The 24,080-nt window shown below is 34.7% G+C and overlaps 2 protein-coding genes across 3 annotated transcripts; one reads left to right on the top strand and one right to left on the bottom strand.

The window, feature by feature from the left end:
- Window positions 1-1,674: 1,674 nt before the first annotated feature.
- On the bottom strand, window positions 1,675-4,609 carry LOC138326862 (protein PFC0760c-like). The gene is made up of 2 exons (XM_069272850.1): window positions 4,606-4,609; window positions 1,675-2,549 (listed from the first exon to the last, which is right to left on the bottom strand). The coding sequence occupies exons 1-2, from the start codon at window positions 4,607-4,609 to the stop codon at window positions 1,675-1,677; spliced, it is 879 nt and encodes a 292-aa protein (XP_069128951.1).
- On the top strand, window positions 4,570-23,458 carry LOC138327467 (SLAIN motif-containing protein 2-like). 2 transcript variants are annotated; one of them, XM_069273578.1, is made up of 7 exons: window positions 4,570-4,946; window positions 16,426-16,571; window positions 17,474-17,491; window positions 19,469-19,606; window positions 19,913-20,104; window positions 21,763-21,807; window positions 22,314-23,458. In XM_069273578.1, the coding sequence occupies exons 1-7, from the start codon at window positions 4,651-4,653 to the stop codon at window positions 22,439-22,441; spliced, it is 963 nt and encodes a 320-aa protein (XP_069129679.1). In that variant the 5' UTR covers window positions 4,570-4,650; the 3' UTR covers window positions 22,442-23,458. The 2 variants fall into 2 exon arrangements, with proteins under 2 accessions (XP_069129679.1, XP_069129680.1); XM_069273579.1 differs by lacking the exon at window positions 17,474-17,491 and having other exon boundaries at window positions 22,314-23,457.
- Window positions 23,459-24,080: the final 622 nt, after the last annotated feature.

The following is a 24,080-nucleotide window of genomic DNA, read 5'->3' as shown; positions in this document are numbered from 1 at the left end:
ATAACGAATAACGAATAACTGTCCAACTTTATCTTGCTCAATTACCCCTTCTCTTAGAAACGATATTTCTTCCATTCTTCAAACATTATAAAACGCTAATATTCTACTCGAGGGTCACAAAATGTTGTAAACCGGAAATCTTGCTGAGGGTTTTGCAACATTTTGTGACCCTCGGGTAGAATATCCCTATCCTTCATATCCACATATGAAAGAGTATTTATCTCTCATACTTCTATTATGCTACTATGATTATCCACCATTTTGATTTTTTTTACTGCGACTGCAAGTCACCACTGACATGCAAAGTAACCTGTGAAATCGCATTTCCATCTTGGAGATAACTGATTAAAATGACGTTAGGTGTCTTATATTAAAAGTCAAGTTATTCATTTGGGATATACATTGGCATGTGTTTCAACTATGCTGCGAGTGCACAAGTACATGTTAGCATGTATATGTCATTCTTTTCTAGTCGTGTTTAAATGTATATTACATCCACAGTTTAGCCAAGATCTAGAGCTGTGCAATGGTTTCTTTTTACCTGGGTCGTGTAGTGGCCGAGATATGCAACCCTCACAATCTCAACATGCTATAGAGAAGGCGACATGTGAAATATCGGTCAAACTCCTATCAAACTTAACTAAACAATAACTACCGACCTCAATACCATCTTTACTACACCGGCCTGTACTTATATATGGTTAAGCCGGGTACCCGCGTGTTTATACTCAATTTACGTTCATTATGTGGTTTGTGGTAATACTAAACAATCACATGTAGTATACGTAAATAACAAATAACATGTGTTTATTCTTATTCGTTGTTGGTTTGAAAATGGAAATGATCCAATAAAAATACCCGCACACACATGGTGTGTTATATGTGAATGAAAACACTGAGCGAACTCATCATTAAGTATTGACAATCTAGTTTACCGTTAAATGTCGGCCTCATGATGTTCTGAAAGTTTCTTTCTGATTATATGATTAACAGTGTTAGTATCAGTGGGACCAGCCATTTATCCAAGTTGTTTCTGATTAACGTAATAAAATAACATGAACTTGGTTAAGGTCATGAATGGATGGTGTAATTATTAGTATGGCAAGAAAATAAAGATGGCATGGAACGCAATTATGAACAATCAAAGGGGACATACATATTGAACTAACATAACGAAACCTTCAGTCGTCCTCATAACACGGTAACAAGGTAACTTACCTGAACTGGCCAATATCACATACCGAAAATGGGTACATACCTCGGGGTCCTAAACAGGTAGATCGGTAGCAGGGTAAACAGTGGCATGGGCTTTAACAGTGTCTATCCTTGGTCCTAGGTGATATCAGGGGTCACAGTTTAATACAAATTGGGTATGGACTTTGCACCTCCTCACAAGAAAATCAATATTTACGCAATAAAATGGAACACCAGCTTACTCATACATTGTTGGATAACATTTCTCTTTATTTTTTCTGAACTATTAATAGCTAATAAAACATTTGGGTTTTTTGTTGTTTATACATAACTCTAAGGAAAAGCTGTTTGCCTTTAAAGTAATATAACCATTATAATTTTAATTCATATTGTTACGTGATAATAATATAAGGAACACAATATCAGAATCCATCTAGTCATACAAACTAACAAGCAAGTTCGACTTACCTCCCTTTAATCTCAAGCGACAGTGTTGTCGTCATCATCATTACCATCGTCGTTATCATAAGTACCATCGTCGTCATCATCATTACCATCGTCGTTATCATAAGTACCATCGTCGTCATCATCATCATTACCATCGCCGTCATCATAATTACCATCGTCGTCATCATCATTACCATCGTCGTCATCATCATTACCATCGTCGTCATCATCATTACCATCGTCATCATCATTACCATCGTCGTCATCATCATTACCATCGCCGTTATCATAAGTACCATCGTCGTCATCATCATTACCATCGTCGTTATCATAAGTACCATCGTCGTCATCATCATTACCATCGTCGTCATCATAAGTACCATCGTCGTCATCATCATTACCATCGTCGTCATCATCATTACCATCGTCGTTATCATAAGTACCATCGTCGTCATCATCATTACCATCGTCGTCATCATCATTACCATCGTCGTCATCATCATTACCATCGTCGTCATCATCATTACCATCGTCTTTATCATAAGTACCATCGTCGTCATCATCATTACCATCGTCGTTATCATAAGTACCATCGTCGTCATCATCATTACCATCGTCGTTATCATAAGTACCATCGTCGTCATCATCATTACCATCGTCGTCATCATCATTACCATCGTCGTCATCATAAGTACCATCGTCGTCATCATCATTACCATCGTCGTTATCATAAGTACCATCGTCGTCATCATCATTACCATCGTCGTTATCATAAGTACCATCGTCGTTATCATAAGTACCATCGTCGTCATCATCATTACCATCGTCGTCATCATCATTACCATCGTCGTCATCATCATTACCATCGTCGTCATCATCATTACCATCGTCGTCATCTTTCTTTATTTCTCCCAGATTAAGAAAGTTTGCATCATTGTAAAATAAAAGCTTGAATTATATATTTACACTTTGGTAGTGGATTCACACAGTAAAATATGCATTTTATTGCAGGACTAGGATGATTAAACTGGTTTCGACAGATACCGGTGTGGCATTTTCATTTGTGACTGATTTCAAGTGTGACCCTATATCACTATGTAATACATAGACTGGACAAATAGGAGGAACAGTTAAGTTTGTTAAAGTAAAAGACGTAAATGTTTAAATTGTTGTTTGGAGAAGGACCTTTGCAACAAGAAGAGTATTCATAAGAAGCTATTGTCTTGTAACTCTTGGACGACATGTAATAAAAGTTAACTTAAGATAGTATGGGCACAATATTTGGAAGAAAAAATAATGTGTTGTCTGAATTAAAGTTATATGTGCTAAAACTGGGCAAAAACTTTGACATGCCTTTTTTCTTCAGTAATCTATTGAAAACATGTGATGAAATAGAATTAAAGGGCCACTACCTTTCCGAAACGGCTTTTAATTTTTAAAATGGGAATGAAAAACGAGACCGATAATTTTGTAGAGTCGCAAAAGTTATTTACTTACCGTTAATACTACACGTATCATCACCTTCTGAACAATTTGATTGAAATAAATAAAATGTTAATTTTCATAAGGCGGGTCGTTTTATGTTTCCCGCCGTCGTCCTAAATACCGCGCTGTAATTGACTTTCTCTGCGCCAGACGGCAAAACGGCGAAATGACTCCACTGTTATCATATATTACGCAGGGAATCTTGCATATGTTTGGTGTTGTAACCTCATCTTAGGCCATCAGAATATATTTTCTGATGTTATTAATGAAACCTTTATGTTTTGCTCCGGAAAGGTAGTGGGCCTTTAAGCTGTGAAAATAGACAAACATATGTATCTCTTATAGATATTAGTTACAACAAAGAATTCATGCACTTTGAAATTCTTGTTTTTGATGACTTATGTATGTTTAGATGGAAACATACCTGTAGAAATCAATTTACAATTACTAATAACACTTTTAGAATATTAAATGAAATTGTAGGCAATTTAGCTTCATAGTCTGACCGTATTGAACTCATTTGTAAATATTAAAATTTGTATTTGTAAAATTCAAACCTGTGCATTTTTTGTGATTAATAAAATATTGAAAACTCTACTTAATTCGTATATATAGAAATAAAAAAATGCCCTTCCAGTTTTGAATAAATGATTTTTGAAGCTGAAAAGCCAAAAAAAATACACAGTTTAAATTGCCAAATTGACTGTGCCCTCAATAAAGACGTTAAAAAGGATCCAATTCCCCTTATATGTGTTTCTAATGTTATGGGAAAAAATATACATAACAACTGAAATTAATCAGATGTAACATCTGAAATTAACAAAAATAAAAAATTGTGAAGAAAAAAAATACATTAAAGTCTCATAGATCTTTCCTTAATAAAATGAAAAGGTTTCTTATAAACAATAATAACATAAAAAAAATTATATTGATGACCTAGGATGAAGTTACAACACCAAACAAATGCAATATTCTCTGAGTAATTACTGTTACATTCGTTTTGCTGTTTTTTATCTCGCGCAGTGAAGTCCGTGCAGTTTTCTGGACGACGGCGGGAAACATAAGACGATCCGTGATATGGAAATTAAAATCTATTTTATAATTGTTCAGAAGATGGTGATAAATGCAGTATTTTAATATATAATGGTAAGCTAATATTTTTGCGAGTCTACTAATTTATCAATCTCGTATAAATATATTCCCAAGAAACGGGTTTAATAAATTTGTTCGGTATGTCCATTTTTATGTGTGAATCTTTGTCCATTATGAGATAAATGTGATTTTTATAAATGAGTATATTAACATAATAATAAGATGTCTCTGTTAACATTCTAAAACATGTAAGCGTTGTCTCCCTTTGTACGAAATCGACCTTAGTAACCTCTGCGAGCACCTGCTACCGGAAGCTTTGTACAGTCTAATTGAGTTACGCATGCTCAACAACAATATCAATATGGCGACTAAACACTGAAGTCTTACTCATGTTGTGTGTATTTCGGCGTTGTGTATGGTATTTACAGCGCGATGGATTCAACTGATGCCATTATCGACCCTCAAGCAGAAGTTCAAAAGTTACAGGACCTTGTAAAGAAGCTCGAAAAGCAGAACGAAGTGTTAAGAGGCCGACAGAAACTTCAATTGGAGTCGTATCAAAATGGGGAAATAGAACAAGTGAAGTTGCTGCCAAACCATAACAATAATAGTTTGTCTGATAAATATAATGTCGACAAATCAAGGAAAAAATCTGACTCTAGTGACACTTTTGAAGATGAAGTGATAGATCTAGAGAAACTTTCTTTAAAGGATGACGAAGACAGCTGGTAAGTTTTTAAATGACGACCCAGGATTGTCTCGACTTTTGTGTTGTGTATTGGTCACATTTGGCATAGTCGCTTTGAGTCACCAAATCAAAGGTACATGCTCATGTATGCTAGATCGTTTTATAATTGATATATTGTTGTATTGTACTAGATGTAGGCCTATTACTATTTGTGAAAAAAAGCATCTAAGCAGATCGGGACAGAAGCATATATTATATATCTATGTATTTCTGGTATATAAGGTATATATGAAGGCATAGTTCGTTTGTATCCTATCTATCTACAAAGAAATCTAGTTTTCAGATTGGCGGAGCTATGTGTAACAGGTGAGGAGAAAATGTAACAGCCAGACCAGGATTCAAACCCAGGACACTCCAAACACTAGCCGAGTGCTCTACCGACTGAGCTACCTAGTCACCGATGATTGATCCAGTCCAATCCCACTACATTCCTCCCTCCTTTCTCGAAGTCTTCGCCCTTGAAGACATAAGAGACCCTTCCAAACACCACCACCGTGGGTTAATTAGTTGGACACCAATTTTGTAACAGGAGAGGAGAAAATTAGGAGTGTCACGGTTAACCGAAAATACGGTTAACCGAAAAATTCAACCGTACGGTTCGGTTCGGTACGATAATTCTAAGTTTCGGTTCGGTTCATTAAAAAAATAACTGTCCTATAATACCTGTAATTTACGTTTATAAACTGTATTGCAGATTATTTCATTGAAAATACTGCGAAGTTGTTTGTCAGAATCCCGAGAAATACACCTGTTGACCGACATATATGTGTAACACGTGTGCAAGTTCAGTCATTCAGAAGATCGTTTTTTGCTGTCTGCGGACATGATTTTTCACATACATAATATCTAAATGATATATTTCACTAAATGTTTGATATTTTATAATTGATAATTTTTATTATGTATTTTTCCGATAACATTAATCCCGCAGAATATCGGCAGCTAAATCAAGCCGCCATTGTGTTGCCGATTGTAAACAATCGCGTTTCCGTCGGCCAATATTCCGTGAATTAAACCATTTTACGATTGAACATGCACCTGGTACGTAATAATGTTTATCTCTATTATAATTCAAATGCATAATACTTTTTAAAAACACTTTTTCTGGGATAATACCGATGTATTGATTTGCGGTAAAACTTACGATTTTCACATGTCAATCATCACATAATAATGCGTCATGAAGGATACGAGAAAAGTTTTAGTGACGAAATAATGTATCATAAAGGATACGAGGACATATATCTCTCTGTGACTGATTAATGTGTCAATAGTACTGAAAGAGTTAAAAAGATAAGAAAATGTTCAATTATGTTTTTTAAAGATGTTCCACTGCTGAGAGATCATAAATGATACTCAATATTTGAACAAAAATTGGTATTTAATCGTGTTATATGTCTAATTAAGACACAAAATGATATAGAATAATTAATGAATTTCTTTGCTGCATGCACTTTTAGAACTTCAATGTATATAGGATATAGTGCTGTGGATTATTTTTCAGGGCGCAATAAATTATATGTTTTTAATTAGAAGTGAAATCTTGATAAAGAAAAAAAAAAAACCATTTGTTTAAGTGATATACCATCTTTAAATCTAAAGCAGAACTTGCTTTTGATAGAAAATAGACTTAAAAAGTGTAATTGAGATTTGCCTGAACCGAACCGAAAAAACCGAAAACCGATCAAAAAAAGTTGAAACCGAACCGAGCTGAAAAAACATGAACCATGACATCCCTAGAGAAAATGTAGTCGTCATAGCGGGATTTGAACCTGGGACCCTTCGAACACTAGCTGAGTGCTTTACCAATTCCAATTGACCCATTCCAATCCCGCTACATATGTATGCAGATGTCAAAATTTAATTACATTCTTTCTACGCATTTCCAGGTTAGACTAAGCTTAGATGTATCTATATCATGTAGTTGTACCATTACTTATTTCAGAGATATGTGTTGTGTTTAGTAGCTATGTATATACTTGTATACTGTTGAAGGGGAAAAAATATCACCATCTGACTGAAGGTGATACTTTTCAGCTACAAGAGTAGCTATGTATTAAGGTGACACACTCATTTGAAAATGTGTCGATTTATAAAATCATAATTTACATTTCTTCTTTTTTACTCCTATCATCCAAAATTCAAACAAGAGTAACTGTAAATAATACTTAACTTACTATAGATTAATTTTAGGTACCTGCATCTAACTGATAGATTCTCATCAATCAAATTCTCTGATTGAAAGCTCCAGTGAAAGAAGAGAAAATGTAGTGGCCCAACCAGGATTCGAACCTGTGACTTTCGAACTCAAGCCGGATGCTGTATACTTATTAAGATATCCTGTCATCAATGATTGGCCTGTCCAATTCCACTATTTATTCCACCTATCTCCAAGTCTTTGTACCTAATATAAGACATAACCTCATGTATACTCTGACTGTCTGTTAATATATCTTTACTCCAAATGCTAAAAACAGGGGTTTATATGCATGCTTTCCATACAGTTTTAACATAAAAGAAGAAAATATATAGGCCAATTTAAAGCCTTTTTAAACTCAAGGGCCCTTAATTATCCCCCGCCCAACAAAGTTGGCGGGGGATATACAAATGCATGGGTTCCGTCCGTCCTTAAGTCCGTCCGTACGAATTGTTTCCGGAGCATAACTCTAAAACCAGAAGAGATATTTCCACGAAACTTCATAGACACATTGGTCTTATGGTCTAGTAGTGCTTTTTGCTATTTTAAGGTTTTCACTATTTGTACTTTTTTCTGTAACCATGGAAACATTGCTGAAAATGGCAGATTTTTGTGTAAGAATCGTTTCCGGAGCACAACTCTAAAACCAGCAGAGATATTTCCATGAAACTTCATAGACACATTGTTCTTATGGTCTAGTAGTATAGTGCCTTTTGCTATTTTTAGGTTTTCACTTTTTGTGCTTTTTTCTGTAACCATAGAAACATTGCTGAAAATATCATATTTTTGTAGCAGGTTCATTTCCGGAGCATAACTCTAAAACCAGCGGAGATATTTCCACGAAACTTCATAGACACATTCTTTTTATGGTCTAGTAGTACCTTTTGCGATTTTTAGGTTTTCATTTTTTGCACTTTTTCCGTTACCATGGAAACATTGCTGAAAATATCATGGTAAATGGTAAATGTTACTTTGCAAAACTCCACCCATCTTTGTGTATATAGTCTAATATAAACGTTCTACTTGAATTATACTCCATCTTTCTTTAGCTCAACTTCCTTTTTCCTGGGTTTTTTTCAACACATAAGTCTCCACAATCAAACTTACTTCAGCTTTGATATCTCCATTGGCGGGGGATCTGAATGACTATGTCCTTGATAGTTCCTAAATCACCATTGTTCAGGATCATATTCTTGGTGAAACATTGATTTTCTCTGATTGCATATCCCATATTCAACCCAATAAGCGCCCTATTTGAGCCCTCATTTTCAGTGACATGGAAATAAATGCAGGCTGAAAATATGAAAACCAACGGTTTTGTATCTGATTTCTTTTGCAAACTGATTAATGGCTTAATTATTGTGCAATATAACTTCATGAAAGCTTAATTAAGACTAATCATAGTGCAAAGGTGGTTCTAAGGCGCCCCCTTAATTTTTCAATTTTTTTTTAACCACCCTGGGTGCTAATTAAAATATAATTTGGTCAAATACAATGGTACATTCAAATCAAAATATGAACAGAAACTATAATGATGGTGAAGGAGAGTTTTCAGAGCTAGAGATGTGTAGGTATGATACTGTTGTGTGTACAATAATTACTGATAAAAATGTTTGTTGGTTCCTGACTGGACCTGTGTATTAATTTACACTAATACATTGTATATAAATAAAGATGTTATCTACTCAAAGTAGATATATATGATTAATTATCTATGATGATATGTTTATGTATTTAGTAACCATTTTTTACACATTGAAATATCAGTATCCAGCAGCTTAATCTGTGTTGTTTTTTTTTACCTTAGATTTAATTTATGGATACATGTATATACTAGCCACCAATTATGTTATTATATTAATGCATCTTTAACTTCTAGTGTGTAATATAACCTGTTTAATAGAAATAGCATACATCCAAACAAAGATGCTAATTTTATTTCAATAATTAATCTTAATTCGCTTCAATTTATAGTTCTAAACAAAATTTTCATAGAACATTGAAATTTGTCTAACTTAACCTTACAAAACAAGAATATGTTTTTATATGTACATCAGCAATTTATGTAGGATTTTTTAAGGCGAGTCCAGAACACTAGTTTTCAAATTTTGATGAGTCCCAATAAAAAGATTAAAGAAATATAGAGGGTTCTCGAAATTTTGGTGAGTCCCTTAGGAAAATCATGAGTCCAGGACTCGTCCAGGCGAGTCCAGTAAATCACTGGTACATGAGTCTTTTTTTTTTCATGTTAATGTTAAAAGTCTTTTACCACGCAATTCTCTTTAAGAACTGTAATATTATATAATTATCAGTGCTCTACAGAATAACATTCTAATTAGCTATGTAACAATATTAATGCAATATGTCATATTGTTATGTAGTGGGATTGGACTTGGTCAATCATCTGTGACTGGGTGGCTCAGTCGATGGAGCACTCGGCTAGTGTTCAGAGGGACCTGGATTCGAATCTTGGTCTGGCCGCTACATTTCCTCCTCTCCTGTTATAGTTAGTTACACATGTAGTACACACAGAGAATCCTAATGTTTATATGAATGAAGCCACACACAACTCTAGAATCAGATATTATGTTTGTATCAATCATGTACAGTACATATCTGATTAACAAAACATGAGGTACCATTGAACCACCATTATAAGCTATCAGATTACCTGTGAGGTATTATCAGGCTTTCTTTGAGAACACTTTAGTAATGAAAACTTGCACTATCATGGCTAATTACTTGAAAACCAACATCACAGTCTATAATAGAGAGGTGCATGTAGTAGGATTTATCTGCAAAATCTGTTACCCTGTGTGTAAATCTCACTGATGTAAATCTATAGCATATATATGCTTTTGATTATCACAAATATCTGGAAGATATGTATCACTATGATAAAGTCATAGACCCTTTTCACATATTTATTCAGCTTCAAAAAAATGTATTGGTGATGTGAAAGATTGTGTGATCTTTATATAATTTGAAGATGATGTTGTTCTTATCTTTACAACTCTCTTATAATTTGCTAGATACCAAAGTAGATAAAATGGTGAAATACAATAAGTTCAACATATTATACAATTCATAAAGTATAGTGATTTAAAGTTGAATTTTATTATGCTTTATCAGCAAGCTAAACAGTAATTGGGTCAGTAAAGAAATATAATACATGTATTTGAAATTTCAATTTATAGATTTGACTCATGGACTGAGTTAAATTTTATTTACCCATTTGACTTGATGTAACTTATATTTCTTTTTGGGTTGATTATTAGTGACGTATATAAAATATAATGATAAACTTTAGTGTTTTAATGAAGATTGAAATTACAACAAATTTATATATCTGGTGATAAGTTACCTAAAACTTCATGTGAGATTGTGAATGGTTTATGTTTGTTGTTTGGTTGCATTAGACAGGTCTAATGCCTAACGTTAAACCATTAAGTCTTTCTGATCAGCAGGGCTTTTTCTCACTGCTTTGGGAATGGGGCCAGTGACGTGGCTTTGAATTTGGCAAAATTGAGCGCCAAAACCAAGATTTGGGAAAATTATGAAATATGAAATAATTAAAGCATAAAGATTATGTTTTTTTATTTCCAGTGTAGTTTATATACTTTTTTGAAGCCAATTCACAAATATTTAAAGCCTTAACCAACTAAGTTCATGCAATATTTTTGGATAGTTTTCAAGAAACTTTGATTTTGGGAAATTTTAGGGTTGAATTAGGAAAAATTTAGAGGTTTTGCTATGGGGAATGGGGCCAATTTTCGGCCCCAAATCATGCTGAAAAAAAGCCCTGAACGGTGATATGTCAGTACTGATGTAGGCTATGTGTAACTGTCTGTCTGTAGGCCTAGCTAGGTGCGCATGGCAGTGCTTGTGTGGAGGTCTATAGGGTGTATATGTAGCAGTGATTAACAGGTGCTGTGTTTCTAGTAATTACCCACAAATTGGGTCTGACCACATCTGTTTGGATCATTGCTTTAGTTACACTTAAACAGCGCCAGTGTTTCGAGAGAAAACCCTTAAACTACTTTGTTGGGGAAAAAAGCTACATATTTTAGAAACTACAGTAGCTCTTTCTATCTACATCTCTTTTGTAGATTATGCACAACAGACGAAAACTTCGGCATATATAAAGTTTTCAAACTTACCTAACACAATCTTCAGTATTTACTACCATGCATGTTGTATATAACATGTAATTTGTTTATTAGCTTCTGTGTAGTAATGAGTTAGTATATATGTGTTAATTTCCTCTTCAACATTATCTTGTGCAATCATGTATTGTAGCCTTCTATACGTGAACATGGCAGCCAATGTGATATATATATTTATATAGTCACCAGCAGAGCTAACACTTTGAAAGGAAAATATGTATAACTGGTACATGCATACTGTTATATAGTGATATCATATAATCATAAAAAGCATACCAGGTACAATGTATATCATTTAAGATTATCCACGGAGAAGTGCATACTGTAAGTTAACTGGCATTACCTATTTACCAGGTGCATATTGGCAACTTGGAGATTCACTTTTTATATACGTTATTTATTAATACATATATATAAAGTGCTCATTTTCAAAGAAGGAGTCAATACAAGCAAAATGCTATAGTTTGAGTCTACATGTAGGTGTCTGCAATCATTGTATTTTTATTAGGTCATCTGAGCCGAAGGGTCAGGATGACCTACAGTCATCATGTTTCGTCTGTCGTCGTGCGCCCTGCGCTGTACATCGTGTGCCGCGTGTAAACTTTTTACATTTTGAACTTCTTCTCCAGTTCTACCAGTGTGATTTCACTGAAACTTACATGAAACTATCCTGTCAACAAAGTGTTGTTATTTTTCGGGTAGATCACCACAGCCACAGCTGCAATCTTGAAAACACTCTTTGGACTTCTTCTCAAGTTCTACTGGTGTGATTTGTCTGGAACTTGCATGAGATGATCCTGACATGGTCCTGACAAAGTGTTGTAATTTTTTGGGCTTATCCAAAATCCAAGAAGGCAGCCACAGCCGCCATCTTGAAAACACATTTTGGACTTCTTCTCAAGTTTTACCGGTGCGATTTGGCCGAAACTTGCATGAAATGATCCTGACATGGTCCTGAAAAAGTGTTGTTATTTTTCGGGTGATTAGAAATCTAGGATGGCCACCACAGCAGCCATCTTTAAAACACATTTTGAACTTCTTCTTCAGTTCTACCAGTGCAATTTGGCTGAAACTTGCATGAAATAATCCTGCAATGGCCCCGACAAAATGTTGTTACATCTCTGGATGATCCCAAATCGAAGATGGCTACCATGACACTTTATCTAATTAATTTCTTATACAATTATTGCCAAGGTAGTCAGATGACCATTAAGGCCCTTTGGCCTCTTGTTTGATTTAAAAGAAGTAATATCATTGATCTCCTGTAACTGTACCAACTTCAAACTTTGCATGCTGACATTCTGATAAATACACCTAAATATATCCATCACAAAGTCTATAGATCTGTGTGGTGCTCAAAGACCAGGTTTTACTCTGAAACATAGAGTTAGAGGGCTTGATCAATTTTTAAAGCAAGGTTATATGCTGGCTAATCGTAACCACTTAGCCACCACATATGGCCCCACATATTTTAGCTATTATTCATAGGAGAAATTTTATATGATGTACACTGGTATGTAAATAAGGCCTGCAATAATTTAATTACCATTAAGATACACTAATTGGATAGGTATTCTTATCATTTGTGCCAATATAATGAACAACACTATTCTTCTGACATATGAAATATCTATAGGTATCCTATATAGAGCTATCAATTTTACAGCCATACGTATATGAAAATCAAGCAGTTTCTAAAACATTGCGTGACATCTTTTCCTTATGTCTTCCGGCAAAGTTGTTGTTTTTACAGTTGACCTGGTTCCCCATTTTCTTTTGACACCATTGTGTGTGATGCTGTAGTATACATATTGTTTAATTATCTCACTATCTCTATATACCTGACTATAATCGCATATATCATATAGGACCACTGTCAGTACATGTAGCTTTTCCTAATACTGTGAACATCAGAACTTTTATTGATTCATTAATTAGTAGACAAAGAACCACAATGGGTGTCAGAAAAATATCTTGACAAAATTGACTAAAAAATATATGTACGAGGAGATTAAAGTAGATTTTTAATTAGAATTGATAGAACATAAACTAAAAATACCTCACATGGAGTTAATGTACAAATTATACTCTCTGTTGTTACATAATAACAACCAAACTTGTACAATTTTAGTGCAAACGCAATGTACAGTCAACAGTACATATGAGTAAGCAACTACATGAATTATTTCTTTTACTTAAATTGACATATCTATCTTGTCACATAAATATACCCCAGTAATCATTATTGGAGACATATGAAGGTAGAACTCAGCACACTGATGACAGAGGTTAAAGATAAATGTATGATTTACTGATAACACATTTATGTCTAGATTGATATCATTTATTATGCATAAGTATTCATCACTGATTTATATATGTTTACCATGCATATTATCACCTTTTTTGATTATGCAGAAAGGATATAACCTAGCTAGCTCATGTGATTGTGATCCTGTGTAGTTATATATAATTAACAAGCATATGCATGTCCTATACATGTACCATTGCCAGGTGTTAGGTGTAAACAGGTGTACTCTATAATTATATATATATACATGTTGTATAATGGATGATGTAGGCGAGATGTGTGGAATGTTGTTATATCCATATACTATATAGATTCATTTGATGACCTGATATTGTATGCACTTATATATACTTTACATGTGCAGATATCTACTACATACACTCAGCTGGCACATATACTATTTGTAAGACTTGTTGAATGATGAATATTAAAAGATTAGACCTAGACCAGTCAATCTTGACAAGAATCATTTTCAGATAATTTTAGAATAAATTCCTTGCTAAGTATATAAAAAAAAGGAAAACAAGCAGATACCAGTATTCGATACTTACACAGCATCGTTACTCGATCATTTTGAAAATAACTGTACATACACGTTTTAAAAACTTCCGATACTCTCATCAATATTTGAAAACATCTTATGTATTTTCTTACATCGGTAAATAAAATTCATATGTAGTTTTTTTTAGACAACCAGTGTATTTCTTCAAAAAGTATCAGCATCAATTAAATATTGGTATTGTTTCATTGATACCTGTATGGTATTGTACTGTTTCATTCTTAACCGTATCCAACTCTTAATATACATGCACGTATATCTGGATTGGGAGATTAGGGCATTTATACAGTATCACTAGTTTATAATTATCCACCTGCTGCTCCTATTGCATGATCGTAAAAGGCGACTAAATTTAGGATATTATCTTTTCTCTTCTTCCTAACTGACTTTATCTTTCCTAATGCCTCCCTTGGCACCACCTCAGTTTTAGCCTTTGAGTTGAGCGTTCGCCCCCGTGAGAAAGGCTCTGGGTTCTGTCCCCTGACACACCAAAGTCTATAAAAGTGGTAGTTTCTGCTCCTGCTTAGCGCTCAGCATACAGGGAGTGGGACGACTGGTTCACCCGTTGTCAGTATAATGTGACCGGGTGGGGTGTGTTGCTTGGTGTCTTCGGCGGCATGCTTCAGTGATATAGCACTATAAAAAGGGCAACAGTTCCACTATACAAGAAGACACAACATGAATATACCGCAGTCTCCCAAAACATGCACCTCACACAACATACACGCTACACACCGCATACATGGGATGCCGTCCTTACATGACCTTAGCTGTTAATAGGACGTTAATTAATCAAACAAACAAACAAAGGACGTTAATTAATCAATTTATAGATTAGGCACCGTTCGTCCGTCTGTCCGTCCGAAATTCTTTTCTGGGCTACAACTTAAAAACCGCAACGTAGCTCCTCTGAAACTTTCTGTTTACATCAGACAAGTGTCCTTCTTGTGGCTTATGTTATTGCGGACCTACCAAATTACTTTTTCCTTGTGTTTCCGGACTTTAACTCCAAAACTGTTCAACGCAGCACCTTGAAATTTTCTGAATAAATCAAACAAGTGTCCTAGTTGTGCCTTTGGCCATTGCAGACCCTCCATTATCGGATTTTTAGCCCACCATCATCAGATGGAGGGCTATTCAAATTGCTTTTGGTCCATGGTCTGTCCTTCCATCCCTTAACATTTCGTGTCACTGCTATTTCTCAGAAAAGGCTAAAGGGATCTTTCTCAAATTTCATATGTAGGTGTCCCTAGGGCACTAGTTGTGCAAATTGCATTTTAAGACCAATCAGTCAACAAGATGGCTGCCTGCCAGGCAGCCATCTTGGATTTTGATAATTAAAGTTTGTTAGCGCTATTTCTCAGAAAGTACTGAAGGGATGTGTCACAAATTTCATGTGTAGGTAACCCTAGGGGTCTAGCTGTGCATATTGCATTTTGGGACCAACAGTTAACAAGAAGATGGCCAACAGGCCACTATCTTGGATTTTGATAATTGAAGTTTGTTACCGCTATTTCTCAGAAAGTACTGAAGCGATCTGTCTGAAATTTTATTTAGTAGATTTGGTTCCCTATTAGCTTAGTTGTGTATATTGCATTTTTGGACGGATTAGTCAACAAGATTGCCGATAGATTTTGGATTTTGATAATTGAAGTTTGTTACTGTTATATATCTCAGAAAGTACTGAAAGGATCTTTCTCAAATTTCAGAAGAAGTTACATGTAGAAAAATTTTGAAAAGCAGTGAAAAGACCCCTCTTTCCATTGTCATACATAAATCATTCTTTGGTGGATGCTAAGATTGCTCTAGGAGCTCTTGTTTTCCATTACCATGGAAACTCAATCAAAAATACCAAATTCCTGTTTCTTTTTTGTTACTTGCTGTATTTTTATCAATTTTACAATACTTGCATACATTTAAAGTTATACTTGAATAATTGTTACTTTGACCTTGATATATTAGATTTTTTATACAAACTGCGGGGCGCGGGGGATAAAGCTATGCTTTAATTTGCGACTCCTTGTTATTTATATAAATGTTTATCCCGTATACAAGTAAGCCCCCAACAGTTACGGGTCTGCTAATGTTATAAACACTGGTACTATTCCCATTCTTTTTTCAGGTTGTACTAGTACTTGTCCCCTAATTATAAGCCCAGCCACTCGTCAGATACGTAATATATATATATCTATATGTGATAAACGCAATTTTCCATTCTTGTTACAGGTTGTACTCGTCCCCTAAACCCCCTACACCCCTACAGTCTCGCGTCAGTCCGTATAAATGGATACGTCAGGAGTTCGACCACCCAAGTCCGGAGGTGGAATCTGTACGCAAGTCTCTCATCCACAGACTTGATGAAGCTGCTCGCAGTAAGTAAACTGAAGTTTCTCAACAGTTCTAATAAAGGTAGCATATAGATATGCATGGTTTCAACATTAAATGGAATCATATTGCAATTCACCTGGTTTATCTTTTAGTTTCACTCATATATAACATATAGAATTAGTTCAATGACATTTGTTTATGAATGTAAGATTATCAAGTGGAAACAACAAGTGGAGACAAAATCATGTAATACTGTATAGCTTAATCATATATATGGGAGCAAAGTGTGTGTATAGAAGAGACGGATTGTGTCTAGTAGCCCAGGCAAGTTATCATGGTGATATATAGCTATAACAGTGATAATTGTCTTTACCCAACATAATACATAGAAATCCTCCGTGGAATACCGACAAAGCTATATGTTTACTGGGTATAGAGACTGATGCAATATATAAAGGCTATACCTAAAGTGTACATATAGTAGTTGTGAGCAGAAATAGAACTATGACAGATAAAACTATATAGACTGAATTCGAATATTCCCATAAAACTCCCACTCAGTATTCTAAGTAGCATATTAAAAACTCTCATTCAGAATTCTAAGTAGCATATTGCGATAATGTTCTAATTTAAAACTGAATTAAACACCTAACCAATCATAAAAGGTAAAGCTCTTAAAATGTTTGCTGCATTTTTGTGGAAGAAAATTCCCATATACTGATTACAGAAGGTTTAGATATATCTTTGTAGAAATGATAAGCTGACTTTACCAGAGTTGAAATGCTGCATTACAGCACTAGTTGATCAACGAACAGTTTTTCAATTTTTTGACATGGGCACAACTTACTTAACAGCACAGTCTAGAAACATGACAAATTCAACACATGAGCCTGAACATATTTTTTGCATCTTTTCATTTGTTCACACATAATTATTTGAATTTCAGGAGAAAGTGAGGAAGCCAGTAAGTTTATTGTGTGTCCTAGATATTGACCTCCCCCTCCACAAACTGTGTGGGCCCCCGAGTGCTGTTTGATCAGTAGTCAGTAGTTTTACTCACACAGGAAATACCATGGTCACAGTGGGCTAGATCTATGTAGTCACAGGCTGCTGTAGCTAGGGCACAATATCAGGACACTGTTCTTGGTGGCACTCTGTCGTGTGTGAAACAATGTGTGGATATCATAAATAACGTAGATTAACTGTCAATGTATTAAAAAGGACAGAATTTGAGGGTGTGTGTAGAATTGTCTTACATCTAATAGAATTGGGAGAGGAGGTATAAAAGCAGACTTCGGGAAAGTTGAAAATAATTGTCGGACATTCGGACGGGCAAGGACTGAAGTAACCTGGACCGAACAAGATTTTGCCGGACCAAACATTAGTGTGAATTTTTTAAATAAAGATAACTTCCTGCTATTAGTATCCAGGCAGCTATTTTCATGATTATCTTATGCAGTTTACGTTTTTGCCAGGTTCGGTACCTGCATAATACTTCAGAGATGCCATTTTTACCGACTTCCGGTACTCAATAATTGCCGGACGGTTGGTCCGGACTGGATTTTAAAATAGGCGGTCCGAGTCAAATTTTTCCGGACATGTCCAATGGACCAGCAAATTTCACGATGTCTGTAAAAGTCTGAATCATATATATCTCTATATGGTCAAACTGATTACTTAATTGTTCATTCATTCATTCTCTCTAGCTTTATCTTATTTTGTTGATTTATTAAATTTGCACCAATATTTACGGTGAAAAAAATTGCACCAATACTGTATAGCCAGGTTGTTGTTTTTATTGTTCATGTTGAATTTTTAAAAAATCATAAAAAATCAAAGAATTGTATTTTATGAACTAAACAAATTAAATTAAAATGTTTTCAATGTCTCACAAAATCATGAAATATCTGGCTGGACAGTTCATTGTTTTCTACACTTGCCTCTCGTCTATACTGTTTTGATACGTTTCTACTGGTTTTAGAGATTGCGATGTTAGAATATTTATTTGGGTACTGTTCTAGTAAGTTTTCAACGTCATGTATCTTCTTGTAAATTTCATATAAGTTAGAAGAATATCTAAACTTTAGAACAACATTATATTACAAATTAAAGTATTCTTATCTTTTATTTAAATCTATAAGGTTATTCTATACTATACAAGATGTTAAAACCACAATGTCAAACACCCAGCACTAGTTATGATCACATTGCTGGTTATAATTGATTTTGTTTTCCAAAAATAATCTCATATTTGTATTGATTAAATAAGTCAAAGTGGGGACAATTTAGATCGTCCCTAAAGTATAAATACTATGTCATGAACATCTTCAGTAGTTATATATACACACATATACAGGCTAACAATATGTGTATTACAAGTTCTATTATAATGTTGTAAATTAAATTCTGCATCAGCTGCTGAACTTAAAATAGAAAAAGTAAAGAACCTGCAGTACACACAAACACTACATGTTTATTTGTTGTTAAGTCTGGTGGCTAGCGTCTAGCATTAGATAGCTAAATTAATATGGCAGTATTTGAGTTACTAAAACATTTTGGGCCAAGTTCATTCAGTAACCTTCTGGCGATAGTGACATAAAAAAATATCTTGTCAAAATATGACGTCACAATCGTTGAAGGGTAGAACTAATCGCCTGTCATCATACTTCACCATTATTGTTTTGGTATCTCGAAACCACTAACATATTGAATCAGGCTTGTAATGAAGACCGCTGAGCAACTATTGACACTAATTTAATAAAAACAACTTCAATCATTCATTATCATCTCTTTTACCACAATTCATTGTAACTGATATAGAAAAAAAATGCATTATTATTTAAGTGTTGTATCTGGAGAAAAAAAAAATTCCAATCCTTATGTTAATTTTCACCACTTTTACTTATGGTTGTAATAATTAAAAAAATGTTTTATTTCTCAGTGTCGAGGAGCTGTAGTACGCCGGCCTTCCAGAGCCTCACAACACCCTCTCCAACACGAGGCTACTCACCGATGAGCCAGTCGGCGGATAGTACTCCTCTATATAATCATAAACCTGTCATTAAAAAGACACACGCCGGTGAGTAATGACAGATTCTTGTACAACAGCTTCTCTTTTCAACAACTTAATTTCAAATTAACAACAATTAAATTACATGTCAACAGAACAAAATAGATATACAAATGTACATGTATTGATATATCATCATTAATGAGATTACAATTTATCAAGAAATGTATTTTTAGTTTCATATGAAAGTGTTGATGATCACTTCAAATGTCCTGAAGTATTAACATTACATATGTAATAATTATAAAATGTCATTGGATTTGCTGTCAATTGTTTAGGTTCTCAATGCTAATCAATGCAACTTGTAAATCCCAGGTAAAATCAGCCGCCTTGATACAGGAACATTTACACGACCAAAGAAGAATCGAGAACCTCCTCCTCCTATTGTGACACAGGGAAGTTTTAGTAGTCAAGAGGATTCGCCTCGCAGTGCCGACAGTTACCGTGACGACGACAAACATCGTGATGTAGCAGATATTGAAAACCTTGCAAAGCAACAGGAAGAAAGTGAGTGTCCTCCACAGTTTGGTTGCAATGATGAAAGCTGATTGTATCAGTAAAAAATTACGCCCTATTCCGAGTTATAGCTCCTAAACTGTTCAACTAAGCTCCTTGAAACTTTTTGTATAAACCAGGGAGTGCCCTAGTTGTGTCTTTTGCTATCAGATACCATTTTTTATCTGATTGTATAAGTTCCTGATACTTCTTAGTAAAACAATTGTTCTTTACACCCGGTCCACCCCAACTGCGAACGATGCGTGTATATAAACCCCTACCGCTCTACCGCTGACTTGTATCGATGTATTGAATGAGTGTAGTTATTTATAGACTCCAGTACTGTCGCCAAATCCACAGGTAAACTGGTACTGGATGCTACGCTCGGGCCTCTCATCCAGCTTAACGAAACTGAATGGCTAGTTAGCTTAACCGATCTATATATCATCAACAATGCGTCTGTATCTACTTAAAAACAAAACAAATATTCTTCAAATTGCATAAAAATTCACTTGACTAGTATTTCTTTATTTTAGATATTTTAACAAATCTTCATATTTCTAGTAAAACTGCATATGAAACTCCTTATAGATCTAGCTATGCTCATTACGTAGGGAACCGCCATAACATGTCCCGGCTGCAGGCCGTGTGCAAAAAGTCAAAACACACGTGGGATTTATAAGACGAGTCCTAAACTGTCCTATATTTAGGATTTTCAATAAGTGGTTTGTAATATTATTACAGCAAAACTGACAAGCTAGAAGGTTAGTGGCATTTTAACCGTACTGTTATATATAATTAGCCATCAGCTTGGATCTGGTGCCGTACAGATAGTGAGTTCACTCACGATGTGATTATTGCAAGCCAACGTAAATGCTATCGGAATGCTCTTTAAAGTTTGTTAATGATCTCAAACACACTTAAAACTTATTGTGGCAATATTAAAGTAACTAAATTATAATATTTTCAAATAGTTCTGATAACTATTCATGTGTAATATCTCCAGACATTGACATGTGTACGGATCGAATACGGCGGACTGCCAATGTTTTTGACATGTTCTGCAAGATATATTTCACTGTTTCAGTTACGGTGGCCAATAAAAGAAAACAAGCACAGTGCAATTATATTATGTTATTTCTTCTAAATACAACACTTTTTGTGCAAGTTGTCAAGCATTTATTGTGAATGTTTTGCAATGAAATTACCACCTTTATAACACTGAATTTGTGGTTCCCCGGACATCGTTTTCCCCAAAATTTGAATGCGCAAAATATACCGATAGTAGATTTTTTTCAGTATTTAAAGCCATAAGAAAAAATACATGTGCAAAGTACACTGGTGTGTAAGTAACACAAGATTTTACGGTATTTGTAACATTTACGATTGTGTTTGGTATAGCTGATGTAGCCAGAGCGCCCCGCGATTTACCTGTGGATTTGGCGACAGTACTCGAGTCTAAAAATAGCCACGTTGTGTCGGTAGAGTGTTAGCGTTTATCGCTACACGGTACAGAATTTCTCGCTGTGTTACAAATCAATCGATTGACGGTAAGGAACTTCATAATATTTATCATTCGCAGTTCTTAGTAAAACAATTGTTCTTTAAAACATTAAAAATTTGAATTGTTTTGTTTGGAAGATGATGATGTATTCTTTTACTTCTGCCAGGTTTACGACAGAGTTTGAGCCAGAATCAGTCTTCCCCACGAAGAGGTAACAATTTGTTTTATCTGTAATTTTGTCTGGTAATCATCACATCTTGTAGATTAGAAGAACTACAGTAAAGCTGCTTGAGCTTTTTGGGACACACACAAGGATTTAGATTATTTTTGTAATCAAAGGGAAGTAACTCCCTCAAGTTATAAATGTTAATTGTTATGATAAAGTTACTTCCCCTCTATCTATTCTTTATAATGTTCATACATGATACAACTAAGGAAAAAAGTCAGATTTAAACCATATAGAAATTTTGGATAAATTTTTAAAAAAGCATAAAACAGATGTTGGTTTAAAACGATGCCTGTCTATGTATTGCAACACCTCTTCAGAAATATACATGTACGATGTTCTATTATGACTTGATCAGACCTCTGTTATCACTGAATGGTGTTAAAACTACTATGATCAATCCTTCAATATGAAATTATGCACCTGGTATCTCTTATACACTATTTCTTTTACTTGAGATTCTCCTTTTCCTCTTTGTCCAATCACCACAGGAAAACGGTCGCGGCAACCTGCACAGTCTGTTGTCGTGGGTAACAATGATATAGATAACAGTGCCTCAAATATGGGTTCAAATCGCTCAAGTCCCTGTAGGCAAGATGGTAAGAGGTCACAGGACTGAAAGGTCCTACGCATGATTAGATGCTTCATTGGTTCGGTGTCAATATATTATTGTTTTAATTAAAGTGATGATTAGATGCAAAGCACGGCCACCCACTGTGAAAATAACTTGAGTATAAATCAGTTATATACGAAGTAAGGGTGCATGCTGTAACATAGAAATGCTTTCATTGTGTTTAGTTGTAGTTGTGTCTATAGTGTAATTACTGTTGTTTTGTAAATGTGTACAATCCAGAATGGACAAATATGTGTTAAAACTTTGATTGATATTTTATTGAATCTGTCTGTGAAGTGAGTGTGTGGATTGAGCAAGTAGCATGCCGTGTCTGCTCCATCCTGTCGTTAAATTCATTACACCTAGCCACCTACAAAACTCCAGAACTACTTATGTTATCCTCACTAAACTTAAAATCAAGCTAATGTCTAGTCATACAGTTTGTGCAGTTACACACCTTTCTCATTTTTGGATCTAGCATCCACGCTAGGAATGATAGCATCAATATTCACATTTGGTCATGTAGAATGATAGCATCAATATTCACATTTGGTCATGGAAATTCTAAATTAGTATTCTTATTTTGTAATACTATATAACTTTTACATTTTTACATTACTTATAAGTAATTGCTCAGTTTCAGTAGAGAATAAAGTCTTTGTTTTCTGTAAACATAGTTGTTGTAAACTGTTGTTGTGACTGTTAAGTGTTGTGCCAGTATTTGTCTGTTTTATCTCTTATTAATATGATGTAGTCCTCATGTTAGATGTATATGATCTCCTTATGTCCCTGAATGTTTATAAGAGATGGTTCAAGACATACACATGGCTGCTATTTCAGCAGGGGCTACTTTCAGGATATAGATGGCATATGCATTGTGGGGTTGTGGTACAACTTTACAAACTACTGTATACATATTATACATTCACATATTTTTCATTGCAGGAAAATATACATAAATAATTATCGCTCAGTTTTATTTCCGCTTTCTTAATAATCTGTAAACGAATTTGTCAAATCTGTTACCACAAAACACACGACACAACAACAATACAACACCACCTAACAACACAACAATACACAACAACACAACACCCGACAACAACACAACATCAAACAACATAACGCAACAACACATCACACAAACACGGAACAACAACACAACACAACACAATACACAGCCACACAGCACACAACAACACACAATACAACAATGACACACAACACAATAACATGACACAATGACACACAACACAACAAAACACACCACACAACACAACATAACTACACAAAACAACCATACGCAGAAGACAACATAACTGATCCATAAGCAGATATATAATACATACATTCTTGTATTGCAGGGAATAAACATATATTAACAATTACTGAATATCTGACAAACGTAAAATCATCGAAAATATAATTGAAAAAAATCATTAAGAAACAAATTAATAATATCCCATAATTATAGTTTTGTAACACTAACACTGGTACTCGGAAGTGAACACCACATAGTACAAACTTTGCATGCAGTTGATAACAACAATTCCTCTTTATTTACTTCGTTACCACAGTGTTATATAGCATTTCCTCAGTTTGAGAACAATTAAATTAACATTATCTACACGGACGAACAAAATGA

This window comes from Argopecten irradians, chromosome 7 (genome assembly GCF_041381155.1).
Source record: "Argopecten irradians isolate NY chromosome 7, Ai_NY, whole genome shotgun sequence".
Classification (NCBI taxonomy): domain Eukaryota; kingdom Metazoa; phylum Mollusca; class Bivalvia; order Pectinida; family Pectinidae; genus Argopecten; species Argopecten irradians.
This window is presented reverse-complemented; position numbering and strand designations above follow the sequence as displayed.